Source organism: Hyperolius riggenbachi, chromosome 7, assembly GCF_040937935.1.
Source record: "Hyperolius riggenbachi isolate aHypRig1 chromosome 7, aHypRig1.pri, whole genome shotgun sequence".
In the NCBI taxonomy this organism is placed as follows: domain Eukaryota; kingdom Metazoa; phylum Chordata; class Amphibia; order Anura; family Hyperoliidae; genus Hyperolius; species Hyperolius riggenbachi.
In genome coordinates this window covers 10,298,265-10,317,406 of record NC_090652.1, presented here as the reverse complement: position 1 = coordinate 10,317,406, position 19,142 = coordinate 10,298,265, and the positions used below count along the sequence as shown (strand labels likewise).

Genomic DNA, 19,142 nt, shown 5'->3' with positions numbered 1-19,142 from the left:
CATGAGGACATGGGCTAGTCCAAAACCTGTCAGTTCTGTCAGAGTTCACCTACTTACTGTAAGTGACAGCAACAGAGGAGAAAAGTAATTTTTGTCTCATTTTACTCTGGAAAAAACATACTTCTTACTTTTCTGTGTACATGCACCGGTATTTTAAATTTCACAATTTGGTCCTTTAAAATCATGGAATGGAAAACTGCTGTTTTCTGGAAGGGACAATCTTTACCTACATGATATTCAGCTCGGGTAGCCTGATGTGGCCCCAGTATTCGGAAGACCTCCTGCTCAGTTTAGATATCCAGATGTGCCCACAATATTAGGAACACCTCCCCCCCCCCACCACCACATATAGATAGCCCGATATGCCCCTCCAGCCTCACCTGCCAACGAAGCTGCCACATCATTAACACCTCTCAGCTCTATTGTGCTCCCTAGTGGTGTCTCTCAGTACATGCGCCAAGGGAGTCATAGAAAGGAGGCACTGTGGGACTGATAGGCTGAAGAGGGATTCCTCATGGCTGCAGCTCTGATAGGTAAAGAAGCAAGCTCCGCCCTGCATGGGTGAGGGGTGGAGCACAGAGAGGCACAGGCACACTCTTAGGGCACAGCGCCCGGAGGCTGGTGCCTCCTTAGCCTTGGCCTCGGCCTTGGTATCCCACATAGCAGAGGGAGGAAGAGTAGAGGGAGCCAGAGGGGAGTGGCCAGAAGATTTATCAGAGGTGGACTGATCAATAGAGTTAGGAGGAGACCTAGAAAAGAAGAGGAACTGGGTCATCGATTCCTATGGTGAACTCCTCACTGATTTTAGCGCCCTCCTCAGCACTATATGTGGATACCCACGTGCGCAAAATCTGTCATAAAGATCCCAAGCCACCCCCGAAAACAACAGTTTTGTTCCAATCTCAAATCTAGCCATAAATTTATCAGAGGTGGCAATATTTTTACTGCTGTCAGGTGCATCTCTGTGGAATGTTTATGTACTGGAGAGTCCAAGCCAGTGAAAATAATGCCTGGTCTTCCAGAACGTTTTGGGAGGAGAATTCTGCATAGCTAAACAGACTAGGCTAAGCATCACTGGGGGGTGGAGTTACATAGCAATGTACAGCAATATATAGATATAAGAAGTGTGTCTGATGCTGAGACCAGAAAAAAAAAGTGTGTATGCTGAATAATTTAATGTATATTACTATATAGCACTACAGTGACTCTATAAGGCCGGTTTCACACCTGATTTTTGCGTTGCAGTGCAGTACCATGCTACTACCACATCCCACCGCAATGCAAAAAATAAAAATAAATATGACCTTGCGCCAGAATGCGCCGACAGGGTAATATGCATAGTCTCGCCCCCGCTCAGTGACTTACTCCCTGCTGGCAGAGTGCACTGACAGGGTCACATGCATAGCTCCGCCCCCGCTCTGTGACATACTCTGTGCTGGGCAGAGTGCACTGACAGGGTCACATGCATAGCCCCGCCCCCGCTCAGTGACATACTCCCTGCTGGGCAGAGTGTGCTGAGTGTGTCATATGCATAGCTCTGCCCCCGCTCAGTGACGTAGTCCCTGCTGGGCAGAATGCACTGACATGGTCACATGCATAGCTCCGCCCCTGCTTAGTGACATACTTCCTGTTGGGCAGAGTGCACTGACATGGTCACATGCATAGCTCCGCCCCCACTCAGTGATGTACTCCCTGCTGGGCAGAATGCACTGACAGGGTCACATCATAGCACCGCCCCCGCTCAGTGACGTGCTCCCTGCTGGGCAGAGGGCACTGACAGGGTGACATGCATAGCACCGCCCCCGCTCAGTGATGTACTCCCTGCTGGGCAGAGGGCACTGACAGGGTGACATGCATAGCACCGCCCCCGCTCAGTGATGTACTCCCTGCTGGGCAGAATGCACTGACAGGGTCACATGCATAGCACCGCCCCCCACTCAGTGATGTACTCCCTGCTGGGCAGAGTGCGCTGACAGGGTGACATGCATAGCACCGCCCCCGCTCAGTGATGTACTTCCTGCTGGGCAGAGTGTGCTGAGTGTGTCATATGCATAGCTCCGCCCCCCTTCAGTAACATACTCCCTGCTAGACAGGAAGTACATCACCGGGATTCCCATCGGTCCACGCATGCGCGCCGCACAGTACCTTATCGTTCACACTTACTGCATCTTTCATTGACTTTCATTACCTCAAGCATTAGGCGTGGCGCTTGCAGTAACGCGCTGCAGGCTGTGCGTCGGGACTGAGGCGGGATGAACACTTCTGGCGCAACATGACATGATAGGTGTAAAAGGCCCCATTAGCTTGCGTTGCCATTGCGTTAACTTGCGGTAAAACAGGGAAACGCAAGTGCAAAGGGGGTCTTAAGGTAACCTAAAAGGAGAAGAATATGGAGGCTGCCAAATTTATTTTTGGCTCTCCTGCTGATCTCTTTGGCTGCAGTAGTGTCTGAATCACACACCTGAAACAAGCATGCAGCTAATCCAGTCACACTTCAGTCACCTGATCTGGACGCTTGTGCAGGGGCTGTGGCTAAATACATTAGAGGCAGGATAGCAAGGCAATTGGTATTGTTTAACCTCCTTGCCGGTCTAATTAACGCTGGCAAGGAGGCAGCGCAGAACTTTTTTTTTTTTTTTTAAATCATGTAGAGAGCCCAGGGCCCGCTACATGATAGCCGCTGAGCGGCGGCATCCCCCCACCCACACAACCGCTGAGCGGCGGCATCCCCCCACCCACTCCGATCACCTTCGGCGATCAGAGTATGCAGGAAATCCAGTTGAGAACGGGATTTCCTGCAGGGCTTCCCCGGTCGCCATGGCGACGGGGCGGGATGACGTCACCAACGTCATGGACGTCGGGACGTCACAGGGAATCACAATCCGCCCCTCAGCGCTGCCTGGCACTGATTGGCCAGGCTGCGCAGGGGTCTGGGGCGGGGGGGGGGGGCGAATTGGCGGGTAGCGGCGAATGGGTGCGTAGCTGCGGCGATCACGTACTACACGCAGCTAGCAAAGTGCTAGCTGCGTGTAGGAAAACAAATTATGCAAATCGTCCCAGCGGGGCCTGAGAAATCCTCCTGCGCAGGTTACCCCGAGCTGAGCTCGGGATAACCGGCAAGGAGGTTAAAGGGATATAAATATTGCAGCCTCCATATCCCTCTCACGACCACTATCGAAATAACAATGAAAATACATGAAAACACATTAATAAAAAGTAAATTTCTACTAGAGTAAAATGAGCCGTAAATTACTTTTCTCCTATGTTGCTATCACCTACAGCAGGTACTAGAAATCTGACAGAACTGACAAGTTTTGGACTAGCCCATCTCCTCCGGGTTTTCTTTATTTTCAAAAGCACTTAGTGAACCTCAGTTGCTCAGTCTAACTGCCAGAACAGCGTGCAAACAAGCAGGGGGCGACATGCATCTTTGTATAGATCCTTTCCATGGAGTGCTTTTTGTAAAGAATAAATTAAATACTGAGAATGCCCCATGAAGAGATGGACTAGTCAAAAACTTTTTGGTTCCATCAAACTTCTACTAATTACTGTAAGTGACAGCAACATAGGAGAAAAGTAATTTATGGCTCATTTTACTCCGGAAGAAATGTACTTCTTATCTGTATATGTTTTACATTTTCAGAATTTCACAACAGTTCCTCTTTAAGTAGTAAAGTCTTTATAATGGCGACTTTGTTCGGCGCTGCGTAGCGAGCAGAGAAGCCGCAATGCCCGTCGCAGTGACAATTCCCCGGACTCATTGGAGCCGCACAGCAGGATTATGTCGCAGTAAGAAACGCCATGCCCTGAAATGTAAAGAGAGCGTTCTACAGAATGGCGCCACCCCCCCTCCGAGGTGATGGGAAAACTCTGCGGAGTGTGTTTGTGAGACTTGCTGATGGGAATGAGATATGAGAACAGATGGGATGAGAGGCTGTGAAGTGTGAGAGAACAGCTCTCCATAGCCCTTCATGGCTTCTCTCTGCAATCTACAGTATAACTCAGCAACACGGATTATCTGCAGAGGCACTTCAATCGCCCGCCGCTGACAGGAACGGGAGAGCGTATGCCGATCTACGTTCCGGGCGGAGTCCTCGAAATCTAATGGTACAACGTCTCGAACAATCGCCAGTCTGCCCCGCCGCTGACAGGGACAGGAGAGCGTATGCCGATCTACGTTCCGGGCAGAGTCCTCGAAATCTAATGGTACAACGTCTCGAACAATCGCCAGTCTGCCCTGCCGCTGATAGGAACGGGAGAGTGTATGCCGATCTACGTCCGGGCGGAGTCCTCCAAAGTTAATAGTACAACGTCTCGAACAATCGCCAGTCTGCCCTGCCACTGACAGGGACGGGTGAGCGTATGCCGATCTACGTCCGGGCGGAGTCCTCCAAATCTAATGGTACAACTTCGCAAACAATCGCCAGTCTGCCCCGCCGCTGACAGGAACGGGAGAGTGTATGCTGATCTACGTTCCGGGCGGAGTCCTCGAAATCTAATGGTACAACGTCTCGAACAATCGCCAGTCTGCCCCGCCGCTGACAGGGACGGGAGAGTGTATGCCGATCTACGTTCCAGGCGGAGTCCTCCAAATCTAATGGTACAACGTCTCGAACAATCGCCAGTCTGCCCCGCCGCTGACAGGGACAGGAGAGCGTATGCCGATCTACGTTCCGGGCGGAGTCCTCGAAATCTAATGGTACAACGTCTCGAACAATCGCCAGTCTGCCCCGCCGCTGACAGGAACAGGAGAGCGTATGCCGATCTACGTTCCGGGCGGAGTCCTCGAAATCTAATGGTACAACGTCTCGAACAATCGCCAGTCTGCCCCGCCGCTGACAGGGACAGGAGAGCGTATGCCGATCTACGTTCCGGGCGGAGTCCTCGAAATCTAATGGTACAACGTCTCGAACAATCGCCAGTCTGCCCCGCCGCTGACAGGAACGGGAGAGCGTATGCCGATCTACGTTCCAGGCGGAGTCCTCGAAATCTAATGGTACAACTTCTCGAACAATCGCCAGTCTGCCCCGCCGCTGACAGGGACGGGAGAGCGTATGCCGATGTACGTTCCAGGCGGAGTCCTCGAAATCTAATGGTACAACTTCTCGAACAATCGCCAGTCTGCCCCGCCGCTGACAGGGACGGGAGAGTGTATGCCGATCTACGTTCCGGGCGGAGTCCTCGAAATCTAATGGTACAACGTCTCGAACTATCGCCAGTCTGCCCCGCCGCTGACAGGAACGGGAGAGCGTATGCCGATCTACGTTCCGGGCGGAGTCCTCGAAATCTAATGGTACAACGTCTCGAACAATCGCCAGTCTGCCCCGCCGCTGACAGGGACGGGAGAGCGTATGCCGATCTACGTTCCGGGCGGAGTCCTCCAAATCTAATGGTACAACGTCTCGAACAATCGCCAGTCTGCCCCGCCGCTGACAGGGACGGGAGAGCGTATGCCGATCTACGTTCCGGGCGGAGTCCTCGAAATCTAATGGTACAACGTCTCGAACAATCGCCAGTCTGCCCCGCCGCTGACAGGAACGGGAGAGTGTATGCCGATCTACGTTCCGGGCGGAGTCCTCGAAATCTAATGGTACAACGTCTCGAACAATCGCCAGTCTGCCCCGCCGCTGACAGGAACGGGAGAGTGTATGCCGATCTACGTTCCGGGCGGAGTCCTCGAAATCTAATGGTACAACGTCTCGAACAATCGCCAGTCTGCCCCGCCGCTGACAGGGACGGGAGAGTGTATGCCGATCTACGTTCCGGGCGGAGTCCTCGAAATCTAATGGTACAACGTCTCGAACAATCGCCAGTCTGCCCCGCCGCTGACAGGAACGGGAGAGCGTATGCCGATCTACGTTCCGCGCGGAGTCCTCGAAATCTAATGGTACAACGTCTCGAACAATCGCCAGTCTGCCCCGCCGCTGACAGGGACGGGAGAGCGTATGCCGATCTACGTTCCGGGCGGAGTCCTCGAAATCTAATGGTACAACGTCTCGAACAATCGCCAGTCTGCCCCGCCGCTGACAGGGACGGGAGAGCGTATGCCGATGTACGTTCCAGGCGGAGTCCTCCAAATCTAATGGTACAACGTCTCGAACAATTGACAGTCTGATCTCATTTGCTGTTCTCACTGCAATAGTGGAATCAATAACTATGTCTGTGCAAACACAGATTATCTGCAGATGCACTCAGTAAGGCCTTGTTCACATTGCGTTCCGTTCGTGTTGACGGACAGCGTTGGGCTGCTTTTGAGGCGTCTTTTTTTTCCCCGATTCCCGGTTTTGTAATTCATTCCCTGACGCAAGACAGGAAGTGAACTCTTTGACCCGGAAAAGAATACATACAACGTATTTATTCTTAAAAACGCGAGCGAAATCACCTTATTATTGCCAAACGTTTTTGTACGCATTCGCCAATTTTCCTATACTTTCCATTGAGGCGGAATCGCCCCAAAAATGGAACACGCAGCGCTTTCCTAGCCGCACCGCCGCACGACCCGCGCTGATATGAACCTTCTCATAGACATGCATTGGCCATGCGATCGGGGGGCGTTTTTAAAAATCACAGGCGGCCGATAAAAACCCGAAAACGCCCGCAATGTAAACAAGCCATCAGTCTGACCCAGTCTGCCCCACTGCCGGCAGGAACGGGAGAGTGTATTCTGATCTGTGTTCAGGGCAGAGTCTTCTTCTGTAAAAAAAAACTCTCCACGTCAGTCTAGGTAGGCATTAAGTAAACCAAGGGTGTTATCTATTTGCCATAAATACCTCACAATCCTTGCAAGATCCCTTGTAATGAATGTATCTGGATGACACTTATGTTTGCAAAAAAAAAAAAAAATCTCTCTACCTCCTTCTGATTGTATGTTCTAACATTGTTAGGACCAGTGCACACCAAAAAGCCCTAGCGTAATCGCAAACGCTCAGCGCTTTTTGAAGTGATTTTTCAGAGCAATTCTAGGCATGTGCCTAGCGATTTTCTAATCATGCCTAGGGATTTTTAGAACGTTTTGGTGTAGCTTTTTTATTTTTTGTTACAGTAGAGCTGGAACTGAACAGCTTTCTTAGCAGAAACGCTTGGAAAACCGCTCTGATCTAGCGCATTTCAGAGCGTTTTTCCAATTTCCTATACTTAACATTGAGGCTGAATCGCCTCAGAAATCAGCAGAAATGCCGCGGGATCCGCGTTTGCGATAAAATCACATCGCTCTGGTGTGCTCCATCCCATTCAAATACATCAGCCAAGCGCTTTTCAAAGTGCTGGCGTTTTTAAAAGCGCTCAGAAGCGCTCTTGGTGTGCACCAGCCCTTAGCAACAGGAAGAATGAAGAATGATTACTAGCTATAGGCCTGCTGTTTTAGAATGGCATTATCCTGGTTCAAAACTTCCTGTCTGTCAAACACAAGCTTTAAGCTGGCCACTAACGGTCCAATTTCTAGCGAGAAATCGTTTGAGCGATCAGAAATTCTGATCGGATTGGTTGTAAATAATCTCCATTGGTGGACACAATCGATTATGAACGAGTGAAAAAAATGTCGCCCAACTGAATTTTCGTCGAACGGAAATTTGGATTTTCTTGGTGGTCATGATAGATAGGAAGCAAAGATTGGTTAGTTGATGGTGTAGTGAACGATTTTTCGTCTGATCAGAATTTCTGATCGCTCAAACGATTTTTCGCTAGAAATTGGACCGTTAGTGGCCAGCTTTAGTCTCCAGCAATGCTTACAACTACTAAGTAATAACACACACACAGTGTTTCTCTGCCTCCTGCCTCCTCCCCCTCCACTTGCTGTATCATCAGACAGGATGAGGCCAGGAATGATTTGTCTGTGATCTGTCCACACAGGAGCAGCTCGCTAGCAAGTAAGGTTTAAAGCATGCCAGCCAAGTAGCCAAGTCCATCTGCAGGTAACTTTTCTTCAATAATAGCACCATCATTTGGACAATCTGCTCTGCTCAAAAGACTGAGTTCTGTTTTTGATGTTCACAATCGGTTCAGATCATTGCTGAACTAGTTAGCCTGCACTTTATCACCTGAGTTAGGCAAAAAATATCTAAGCTCACCATACAAACCTCAATTTTGATCACCCAAATGGGCCCCACCAGCCAACTATCATGCCCCCTTTGTGCCCCCCCCCCCTCCCCCCCCAAAAAAGTCGCCACTGTCTATAATGAAATAGCGAATATTGGATGTAAATATGAGATGAGACAAAGCAGCATGTCTAGCTGGCGATCGATACAGCGATAGCGATGACAGATCCGCACATCTTGCTGGCGACCGATACGCGATAGCGATGACAGATCCGCATGTCTCGCGGACGATTGATATGGCGATAGCGATGACAGATCCGCACGTCTTGCTGCCGATCGATATGGCGATAGCGATGACAGATCTGCTCATGTCGTTGACAACCGATATGGCGATAGCGATGACAGATCCGCACGTCTTGCTGACAATCGATACTGCGATAGCGATGGCAGATCTGCTCATGTCGTTGACAACCGATATGGTGATAGTGATGACAGATCCGCTCATCTTGCTGGCGATCGATACGGCGATAGCGATGACAGATCCACACGTCTCGCGGACGATTAATACGGCGATAGCGATGACAGATTGGCGCCGGCCTTTGTTCCATCACACCCCACTTAGTCAACAGTTCCGCAGATTCCATTCTGGCTAAATATAACCGGCTTTATCTGGGAACGAGCGGTAGTTTGCTTGTCCTGACTTAGCACTGGCAGTAATCAGAGCAGCGGGAGAGGAGCGGCGATTATCATAGCGGGGAGGCCTCTGAATATAGCCGAGATTCCAGCCCCCTTCATACGCGCCCCTGCATATGGAAATACATCAGCCACAACACTTTAACCACTGACAGGTAAAAAGAATCACTCCGGAGTAGCATGTACTGGGCAGGAAGGGAACTCAGTTCTCAATGAGGCCCAGTGCACACCAAAACCGCTAGCAGATCCGCAAAACGCTAGAGGTTGTTGAAGCAGATTTCAGAGCGATTCTAGGCATGTTAGAGAGATTTTCTAAACATGCCCAGCATTTTTTGGAGTGTTTTTGGGTAGCAGATTACACATATTGTTACAGCTGTTGCTGAACAGCTTCTGTAACAAAAACACCTGGAAAACCGCTCTGATCTAACGTTTTTCAGAGCGGTTTGAGCTTTTCCTATACTTTACATTGAGGCAGAAACGCTTCTGCAAACCGCAAAAAAGCTGCAGGACCCACGTTTGCCGTTTGCTAAAAACCTCAAACCGCCGGTGTGCACCAGCCCATTGAGATACATTAGCCAAGCGTTTTCAGAAGCGGCAGTGTTTTTGAAAAAGCTACAAAAACCGCTTGGTGTGCACTAGGCCTTAGTAAGAAACACTGAGGCTGGGTCCACATATGACATAGCGTGAAAAACTTGCGTTTCAGAATAGAGCGTTTGCGATTTTCTATTGTGTTTTTACAGCATTTTTGGTGCCTTTTTTTGCTTTTTTTTTTTTTTTTTAAATCACGTAGCGAGCCTAGGGCTCGCTACATGATAGCCGCTGCTCAGCGGCATCCCCCCAGCCCCTCCGATCGCCTCCGGCGATAGGCAATCAGGAAATCCCGTTCAAAGAACGGGATTTCCTGGAGGGCTTCCCCCGTCGCCATGGCGACGGGGCGTCATGGACGTCGTGACGTCTAAGGGAGACCCGATCCACCCCTTAGAGCTGCCTGCCGCTGATAGGCCAGGCAGCGCAGGGGTCTAGGGGGGGGCTCTGCGGCGGCGCGGATAGCGTCGAATCGGCGTGGGGCGGCGGCGATTGGTGTGCTGATGCAGCTAGCAAAGTGCTAGCTGCGTTCAGCAAAAAAAAAAATTACACAGATCGGCCCAGCAGGGCCTGAGAAAACCTCCTGCGCGAACTACGTTCGGGGTTACCGCCAGGAAGGTTAATGCTTCATCCTACTACGAATGACTGAATCTGAGAGAGCCTAAGCGCTTTGAGTCCTATGGGAGAAAAGCGCTATAAAAATTTTATTGTATTGTACTGTATTATTATTATTATGCAACACTACAAGCGTTTGCGGAACGCTTACTGTACAAACGCAGCTTCTTCTGCGTCCCATAGACTAACATTGCTGCATAAAACGCAGCGTTTCCTGCTATGTGTGCACCCGGCCTGAAACAGAGGCACCAATCATATTAAAATAGACTAAAAGAAGTTTAGAACGGGAGGTAGTGGTGGATTTTCCTCCCCGAAGGCTCATCTTTGTTGAATATCAGACAAAAATAGGCTTCATTTGACTTCTCCAAAGTGCAAAGCGTTTCATCAAGCAAAAATAGGAAGTGCACCTCAAAACCTTTGAAGCTAGAGCTTTCTGTCATGCTGCCCCCACTCTTTGGAACTCCCTACCACACCCAGTAAAGACAGCCCCATCCCTGGAGCTATTCAAATCCAGACTGAAAAGCCACCTGTTTAGCCTGGCATTTGTGGACTTGTAGAGTTCTTCCTCTGTACCACAATTTACCAATCAACCAATTATTGGTCTGAGACGAGCTTATGCGCTTTGAGTCCTACGGGAGAAAAGTGCTTTACAAACGTTGTTTGTTGTTGTTGAATTCAGCTTCACCCTATTTTGCCTGATGAAGTGGGTCATACAAGACAAGACAAATAACATTTATATCGCGCTTTTCTCCTGGCAGACTCAAAGCGCCAGAGCTGCAGCCACTAGGGGGCACTCTATAGGCAGTAGCAGTGTTAGGCTAGAGCTGCAGCCACAAGGGAGCGCTCTATAGGCAGTAGCAGTGTTAGGCCAGAGCTGCAGCCACTAGGACGTGCTCTATAGGCAGTAGCAGTGTTAGGCCAGAGCTGCAGCCACTAGGACTTGCTCTATAGGCAGTAGCAGTGTTAGGTCAGAGCTGCAGCCACTAGGGGGAGCTCTATAGGCAGTAGCAGTGTTAGGCCAGAGCTGCAGCCACTAGGGGGAGCTCTATAGGCAGTAGCAGTGTTAGGTCAGAGCTGCAGCCACTAGGGCACGCTCTATAGGCAGTAGCAGTGTTAGGGAGACTTGCCTAAGGTCTCCTACTGAATAGGTGCTGGCTTACTGAACAGGCAGAGCCGAAATTTGAACCCTGGTCTCCTGTGTCAGAGGCAGAGCCCTTACCCATTACACCTTCCAGCCACCATACCTACAAAACGCGTTGCACCACTACCTCCCTTTCTAAACTGTTTTTAGTGTATTTTACCCTATGATTGATGCCTCTGTTGAAGTGTTTCTTACCAGTCTTGAGTCCACCCTTGATTGAGGGGTGTCATCCCCTTCTTCCCATCTACAGAGAGCGACTTCTTACCCTGATTGGGGTCAGGTCTGATCTCCCCACCGGTTCACCCAGCGGTTGCCTTAGCGGTAACCCGTGTTTGTGAGTATCATTTTACATATGACACTATTTAACATTACTATAACCTACTACACTATGCGGGGAGGAGGGGATAGCTCCTTGGTGTCCCCATAAAGGGACCCTTAGCAGTTGTTAAAAATGAAACTGGTACTTACCTGGGGCTTCCTCCAGCCCACCGTAGGCCACAAGGTACTCCGACGGCCTCCTGGCTCCTCTCCCGGCCCCCCTGGCGGCTCTGTTACGGGCAACTTTCAGGCTGAAAGTCTTCCGTATACTTTCTGGATGGCCACACTCTGCGTCATCACACCGGCCGGCAGGAACAATGCGTAACAAATTGGGAAAACATGCATAATCAGGAAGTAAACACGCGGAAAACATGCGGAAAAAAAGTTGTTGTAAAAAAAAATTGTCAAACAAAAAAAGTCCTGCAAACACAGGGCTCAAGGCTCCAGACTCCATTTAAGTCAATGGGAAGCAAATTATATCACCAAGTACTAGAAGGTGATATAAAATCTGTAGTTGAAGAGACTCTGTAACAAAATGTTCAGCATTATTTCTTCTATCCTATAAGTTCCTATACCTGTTCTAATGTTGTCTGTCTTACCGCAGCCTTTCCTAGTTGCACTGTCTCTGTATTATCTCTGTTATATAATCTAATCTTCTTTCCTCTGACGGCTTTGTCGGGCTCGGGCACTCAGGCAGGAATCTGCTGCTCTGCTGTGATAGGATAGAAACTATACACACCCTCTCCAGGCTCTGTATGAGTTTATAGACTGAGCTCCTCTCAGCCTATCACACTCTGGTTAGCAGCCATGTCTTGTTTGTAAACACTGCCTAAAACTGGCAATTACAAGCCAGGATTGCAGCAGGGAGTGGCAGAAACAGCACAGAGGGGCCCAGGAGAACATAAGGAATAGAATGGTATGCTTTTTATTGTAAGAATTTTAGAGTACAGATTCTCTTTAAGTCAGAAATAATTTGCACCTTTTTGTTTATGCGTTTAGATTTTTTGAGGAAATTACCGGGTAAACAATGCATACAATTTTACACATGAGGTAAATAATCATGCGTAAAATTTTGTGAATGTCAAGATGGTCTTATTTCAGCCGGGAATTTACCGCAAGTGCATCTCCGCATGCGGAAAATGATTGTGAATAGAGCCCACTCTGCTCATAGTATTCAATAACTGTTGAGACGACCCTCATAATACATAGAGATGGTAAAATTGGTCAGTAATTGGCCAATCGAAATTGAAAGTGTGTGTACCAGGCCTTAAAGGGAACCAGAGAGGACCGAGGGGTGAAAAAAGGCAAAGATTTTATACATACCTGGGGCTTCTTCCAGCCCCATAAGCCTGAATCGCTCCCACGCCGCTATCCTCAGCTTCCTGGATCTGCCGGTACCGGGCCCGTCACTTCCGGCGGACGCGGCCAATTGTCTGCATCACAGGGGCTCCCTCCATACATGTACGCATGCGGCTGCGCAGTAGGCAGCCACATGCGTATCTGTATGGAGAGAGCACCCTGTGATGCAGAGAATTGGCCGCGTCCGCCGGCCGACTGGCGGCAATGACGGGACCCGGTGGTGGCGGATCCAGGTAGCGGAGGACGGCGGCGTGGGAGCGATCCGTGCGTATGGGGCTGGAGGAAGCCCCAGGTATGTATAGTTCATCCTCTCTGGTTCCCTTTAAGCATTAGTGATGGTCAACAACGTGCAAATAATTCAAAGTGCAGGGTAAGAACACACCATAGCTCATAGTGAAAAACGCATATGCGATTCTGCCTAGTGGGTTTCTACCATCAAGCAGGATTATGCAAATAAAAATTAACCCAAATTCCACCACGGCAGGATTTCCATTCTTAAACTGCATACATTTGCATACAATATTTACATAATCCTGCATCAACTCAGCATTATTTGCATCGACCGTCCCTATTAAGCATGAAAAAGCTGACCAGAGGCAACTGGCAGACACAAGCTGACGAGAATACCCAGCTGGGCAGCAGCAAGCAGCACAGGTAATGCGGGTGGTATCAGTCCTGCCAGCAGGGCCAGCCCTTTCATAGGGGCAAGCTGGGCAACTACCCAGGGTCCCAGAGCCGGCTGGCGTGCCCCCCTTCCCGGTCTCCAGGCGGGCAATTTGGCAAATTACCACTTACAGACACTAATCATGGCTGTTAACATCGATCAATTTGATCTCCCCTACCCGCCAATAAGTCCTACCTAGCAGAAATAAAGCTAGGCAGCTAACTAGGATAGGAGTTATGTACTAATTGGGTGAGTTTATAGTCAAGGTTAGGCACGAGGCAAATAGGGTTAAAGGTGGGCATCGAGCAAGGGGTTAACATTTGTCAACAAGCTAAGGTGTTAAAGTGACTCACGGAGGAGAGAGGTAAGGTTTGGCACAGGGCAGGGGAGGTAAGGCACAAGGTAGGGAAGTAAAGGTTAGGCACAAGACAGGGCAGGGCAGGTAAGGTTAGGCACAGAGTGGCACAGGGAAGTTAAGGATTGGCACAGGGCAGGAGAGGTGAAATTTTGTGCAGGGCCGGTCAGGCTCAACACAAGGCAGGGCAGGTATATTTAGGCACAGGGCAGGGCAGGTAAGGTTAGGCACAGGGAAGTACAGGGCAGGGGAGGTAAAGTTTTGCACAGGGCAGGGCAGGTAAGGTTTGGCACAGGGCAGGGCAGGTAAGGTTTGGCGCAGGGCAGGTAAGGTTTGGCACAGGGCAGGGGGAGGTAAGATTTGGCACAGGGCAGGGCATGTAAGATTTGGCACAGCGCAGGACAGGTAAGGTTTGGCACAGGGCAGGTAAGGTTTGGCACAGGGCAGGTAAGGTTTGGCACTGGGCAGGGGAGGTAAGGTTTGGCACAGGGCAGGGGAGGTAAGGTTTGGCACAGGGCAAGGCAGGTAAGGTTAGGCACAGGGTAGGGCAGGTAAGGTTTGGCACAGGGCAGGTAAGGTTTGTCACAGGGCAGGGGAGGTAAGGTTAGGCACAGGGCAGGTAAGGTTTGGCACAGGGCAGGGGAGGTAAGGTTAGGCACAGGGCAGGTAAGGTTAGGAACAGGGCAGGGGAGGTAAGGTTAGTCACAGGTCAGGTAAGATTAGGCACAGGGCAGGTAAGGTTAGGCACAGGGTAGGGCAGGTAAGGTTTGGCACAGGGCAGGTAAGGTTTGGCACAGGGCAGGGGAGGTAAGGTTAGGCACAGGGCAGGTAAGGTTAGGAACAGGGCAGGGGAGGTAAGGTTAGTCACAGGTCAGGTAAGATTAGGCACAGGGCAGGTAAGGTTAGGCACAGGGTAGGGCAGGTAAGGTTTGGCACAGGGCAGGTAAGGTTTGGCACAGAGCAGGGGAGGTAAGGTTAGTCACAGGACAGGTAAGATTAGGCACAGGGCAGGTAAGGTTAGGCACAGGGTAGCACAGGCAGGGACGGATCTAGGGGGGGGGGGGGGGGGGGCGAGCGGTTATCTTGCCCCAGGCGCAGTTTGTTGAATTCTTAAAAAGGCGGCAAAATGAATGGCAGTTTAGGCGCCAAAACCTGACCTTTAGGCGCCAAAACCTGACCTTGCCCCAGGCGCAACTTGGTCTTGATCCGTCCCTGAGCACAGGGCAGGGGAGGTAAGGTTAGGCACAAGGCAGGTAAGGTTAGGCACAGGGTAGGGCAGGACAGGTAAGGTTTGGCACAGGGCAGGGGAGGTAAGATTTGGCACAGGGCAGGTAAGGTTTGGCACAGGGCAGGGCAGGTAAGGTTTGGCACAGGGCAGGGCAGGTAAGGTTTGGCACAGGGCAATAAGGGGAGTAACTCATGTACCTAGAAGATCTAGCAACACTTGGAATACAACAATCCTAACATTTGCCCTTTTGCTGCAGGTTTCGCAGTCCTCCAGATGTTGGTGAACTACAAGTTACTCCTTGCCGACTTCAGGCAGCCATAAGCATCGCCTGTCTTGCAGTATAGTTTCATATTCCTGTAGCTAGAAGACAGCCCCATCACTCCATTGCAATTCACACCATTAGCAGCAGATTGCAGAGCAAAGGAGGGAAAAGTAGCAATGGGATTCCAGCGAGTGGCAGAATGACTCACCTTGGCGAGACATGCCATCTGCACCTTGTAATTCTTGCCTTGCTGGAGGTTGTTGATAGTCATGATGTGGAGATGATGAGATTGCAGAGGATGAGATTGTGCTGTGAGTCTCTCTGCCTTCAGCTTGCAGAGTACAGTGATCTGTATGAATTAGCTCTGTACAGCCACTGCTAGTCTTACTTCTGCTTCTACCGCCACCTAGCGGGAGATTTACAGAATGCCGTGCTCAAAGCAAAACGCCAGCAGCAGAGCTTATTCCATACTTAAAGGGGGGTTGTAGCAGCCCCCCCCCCCCGCCCCCTCCAAAAAAAAGGCCAAAAATAATTAGTGCCCCAAAAATATATGTAAGAACTTTTTTTAACAGGTCTGTAGATGTCCCCCATTTTTTTTTACCTGGTTTCGGTGACTAACTGCAGGAACTGTGCTTTTTTTTTAGCCCCAGTAACAAGCTTATCTCAGCATTCAAGTAATAGAAAGCTTCCTATTTGGGATAAGATAAGGGCACTATGACCAGACGGTAATTGAGTGCTCCTTTATGCAGGGAATACACGGTTCGTTTCTGCTGTGCGTTTTTCCTCTCGATCGTTTTTGCAGCTCGATTCTGCAGTCAATTCTCGTATCTTCGCTCATTTTTCTTATCTTTTTGCATTCACTTCTATCAAAAATGGAGCGGCGAAAGAATCGAAAGGGAGATCGGACATGTCGGAAATCGAAACATCTAATCGCCTAAAAAACGAACCGTGTATTCCCAGCATTACATTTGAAGAGTTTACGCAGTGATGTAAGCATTTTGTCTAGGTGATGGGCAGTAAGCTGTGGCAGTAGAGAGGGAAAATTAAAACTGATCTGGGTTGGAAAAATAAAAAGAAAAGGGCAGAAGTGATGTCACTTTTGGCATCACAGAGAAACAGTAAAGATGGAAACCAGCAAAAATATTCTTTTCTTTTCAAATCACATTTCTCCTAAATCTAACAGTGAACACTAAAAACAACTGGATAGGTAGCTAAATAAGTAACTTCTTATTGCATGATTTTTTTTTCCAGTTATTATGGAGTTTCATCCTACGTTAGAATTCCTTAAAGGGATACTGTAGGGGGGGTCGGGGGAAAATGAGCTGAACTTACCCGGGGCTTCTAATGGTCCCCCGCAGACATCCTGTGCCCACGCAGCCGCTCACCGATGCTCCGGCCCCACCTCCGGTTCACTTCTGGAATTTCTGACTTTAAAGTCAGAAAACCACTGCGCCTGCGTTGCCGTGTCCTCGATCCCGCTGATGTCATCAAGAGCGCACAGCGCAGGCCCAGTATGGTCTGTGTCTGCGCAGTACACTCCTGGTGACATCAGCGGGAGCGAGGACACGGCAACACAGGCGCAGTGGTTTTCTGACTTTAAAGTCAGAAATTCCAGAAGTGAACCGGAGGCGGGGCCGGAGCATCGGGGAGTGGCTGCGCCAACACAGGATGTTTGCGGGGGACCATTAGAAGCCCCGGGTAAGTTCAGCTCATTTTCCCCCGACCCCCCTACAGTATCCCTTTAAGCCTGGTACACACCTTGCAATTTACGCTTCAGATCTGATTCCCGTGAGAGATCAGATCGTATTCCAGGTTTGACATAGATCGTATATAGAAGAAAATGAGTGTACACACATATGCAATTTTTTTCAATTCCAATTAGATTTATGATTTTTCCAATTAGGTGTCGATTATAAGACAATCAAAAGGACATACACACTGAACGATAGCTAGTATTTCAATATATATTTTTCAGCATGTATGCTTTCAATCGAAAAACAGAGCGATTGTAACCTTGGGATCGGTCGCTGGCAAACAGTAGGCTTTCCCCAGATCTGATCATTTTCCCAACTGTAATTAGGATCTGAAGCGAGAATTGCATGGTATGTAGAAGCCTTTAGGGCTCGTTACGACTAAGGGCATTTTCTGCCATTTTTCAAGCGCAGGCGATTTTCAAAATCGCCCACAAAACGCTTGTGCAATTATTCTCTATGAGACGGTTCATATCGGCGCATTTTGTCCGCTTTGTGCTCCACAAAGCGGTGCCTGTGCCATTTTTGGGGCGATTTTGCTCTAATGGACGGTAAAGGAAGAGTGCTAAACACTCACAAAATCGCTTTGTGCGGTGACTGCGTGCGCAATTTTAAGAATAAATACATTGTATTTATTCTTCTCCAGGTCAAAGAGTTCACTTCCAGACTTGCGCCAGGGAGTGAATTAAAAAAACGCTCTGCAAAGCGCTTTAAAAAAAAATGCAGTGCGCATTGGAGCGCCGAGACGCGCTAAAAAAAACCTCCCACACAAAATCGCAAAACGCTTGCGTTTGCAATTTCGATTTTAGATGTGAACAAAGGTGGGCGGAGCTAACAGACGCCGGACCTACCCACGCTGATCTCCGCCGAGAAGCTGTTACAACGTGGATTGATCGCGGGACGAAGTTTAGCTATCCACAGGGGATCCCCTACCCGTGCACACAATCAGCAGGCGCACATGGAAGCGTGAGTACGCATACTTCAAGGCAATTTCTGAACTGCGCAGAGCGGGTGTAAATGGGGCAATACTGCCCGCTCAAGCAATGACGGTTTATCTAAGCTGAATTGCCATGCCTTTACCATGAGTGCTGCTGCATGCCATTATGCCTTACTAATGCTATGAGCCTAATCGATGAACATCTACTCAATGTGCTGTACAGTCCAAAGCTAAGCTTGCATGCAAAAACCGGACATTGGTTTACCTAATGCTTATTACCATTAAATTAACTGGACTGGCGTTTGATACTAACCATCATCATTAGAGTATGAGGAGTGCTCTTTGAAGTATATGTAAGAATCACATAATGACTTTCTTTAGGCGCTAACAAATTGGAAGGTTATATACTGATGTCATTCATATCCAATGGTTTGATGCTTGCATGCAAGTGAACATCTGATAGATGGGCCTGTGTAGCTAAGCTCACAATTAATCCGATGTGCATGGTGCTGCTGATGTGTGAGGGTATGAATGGAGGACCCCAGAGTGGAGAGTGGTGGAGGTCTGGTTGAGCTTTAACCCTCTGATTTTAGTACTTTTAATTAGTGTGATTTAGGCCTGGTGCACACCAAAAACCGCTAGCAGATCCGCAAAATGCTAGCAGATTTTTAAACGCTTTTTGTTATTTTTCTATGGCGTTTTGCTAGCGTTTTGCGGATTGCTGCAGCGGATTTCAGTATAGTACATTTCATATATTGTTACAGTAAAGCTGTTACTGAACAGCTTCTGTAACAAAAACGCCTGGAAAACCGCTCTGATCTGCCGTTTTTCAGAGCGGTTTGTGTTTTTCCTATACTTAACATTGAGGCAGAAACGCATCCACAATCCAAAAAATGCCTCACCCCGGGAGTATGCGTTTCTGCAAAACGCCTCCCGCTCTGGTGTGAACAATCCCATTGAGATACATTGACCAAGCAGCCGCAAGCGGATCTGAAAACGCCCAAAAAGCCGCTCGGTGTGCACCAGCCCTGAGTGTCTATTTTTGAAGGTTCCAATAAAGCTTTTTTCTAGATTTTGAACCTGAGGTCTCATAGTATCTCTTTTTCTCCTTTTTATTTGGTGAACAAAGCCTTACACAGATTTGGGTGAAATGTTTTTGTTTTGTTTTTTCTGCACAAAATCTTGTTTTTGAGGGTTTGGT

The 19,142-nt window shown here is 49.1% G+C and overlaps 1 protein-coding gene across 2 annotated transcripts in view; it reads right to left on the bottom strand.

Moving 5' to 3' along the window:
* The window catches only part of RGS11 (regulator of G protein signaling 11), a 216,460-nt gene extending 200,887 nt beyond the window's left edge, over positions 1 to 15,573 (bottom strand). For both annotated transcript variants that reach the window (XM_068243575.1, XM_068243576.1), the window contains exon 1: positions 15,462 to 15,573. In XM_068243575.1, coding sequence (XP_068099676.1) covers positions 15,462 to 15,524 — 63 coding nt within the window. In that variant the 5' untranslated portion in view covers positions 15,525 to 15,573. The remainder of the gene's footprint in view (positions 1 to 15,461) is intronic.
* Positions 15,574 to 19,142: the final 3,569 nt, after the last annotated feature.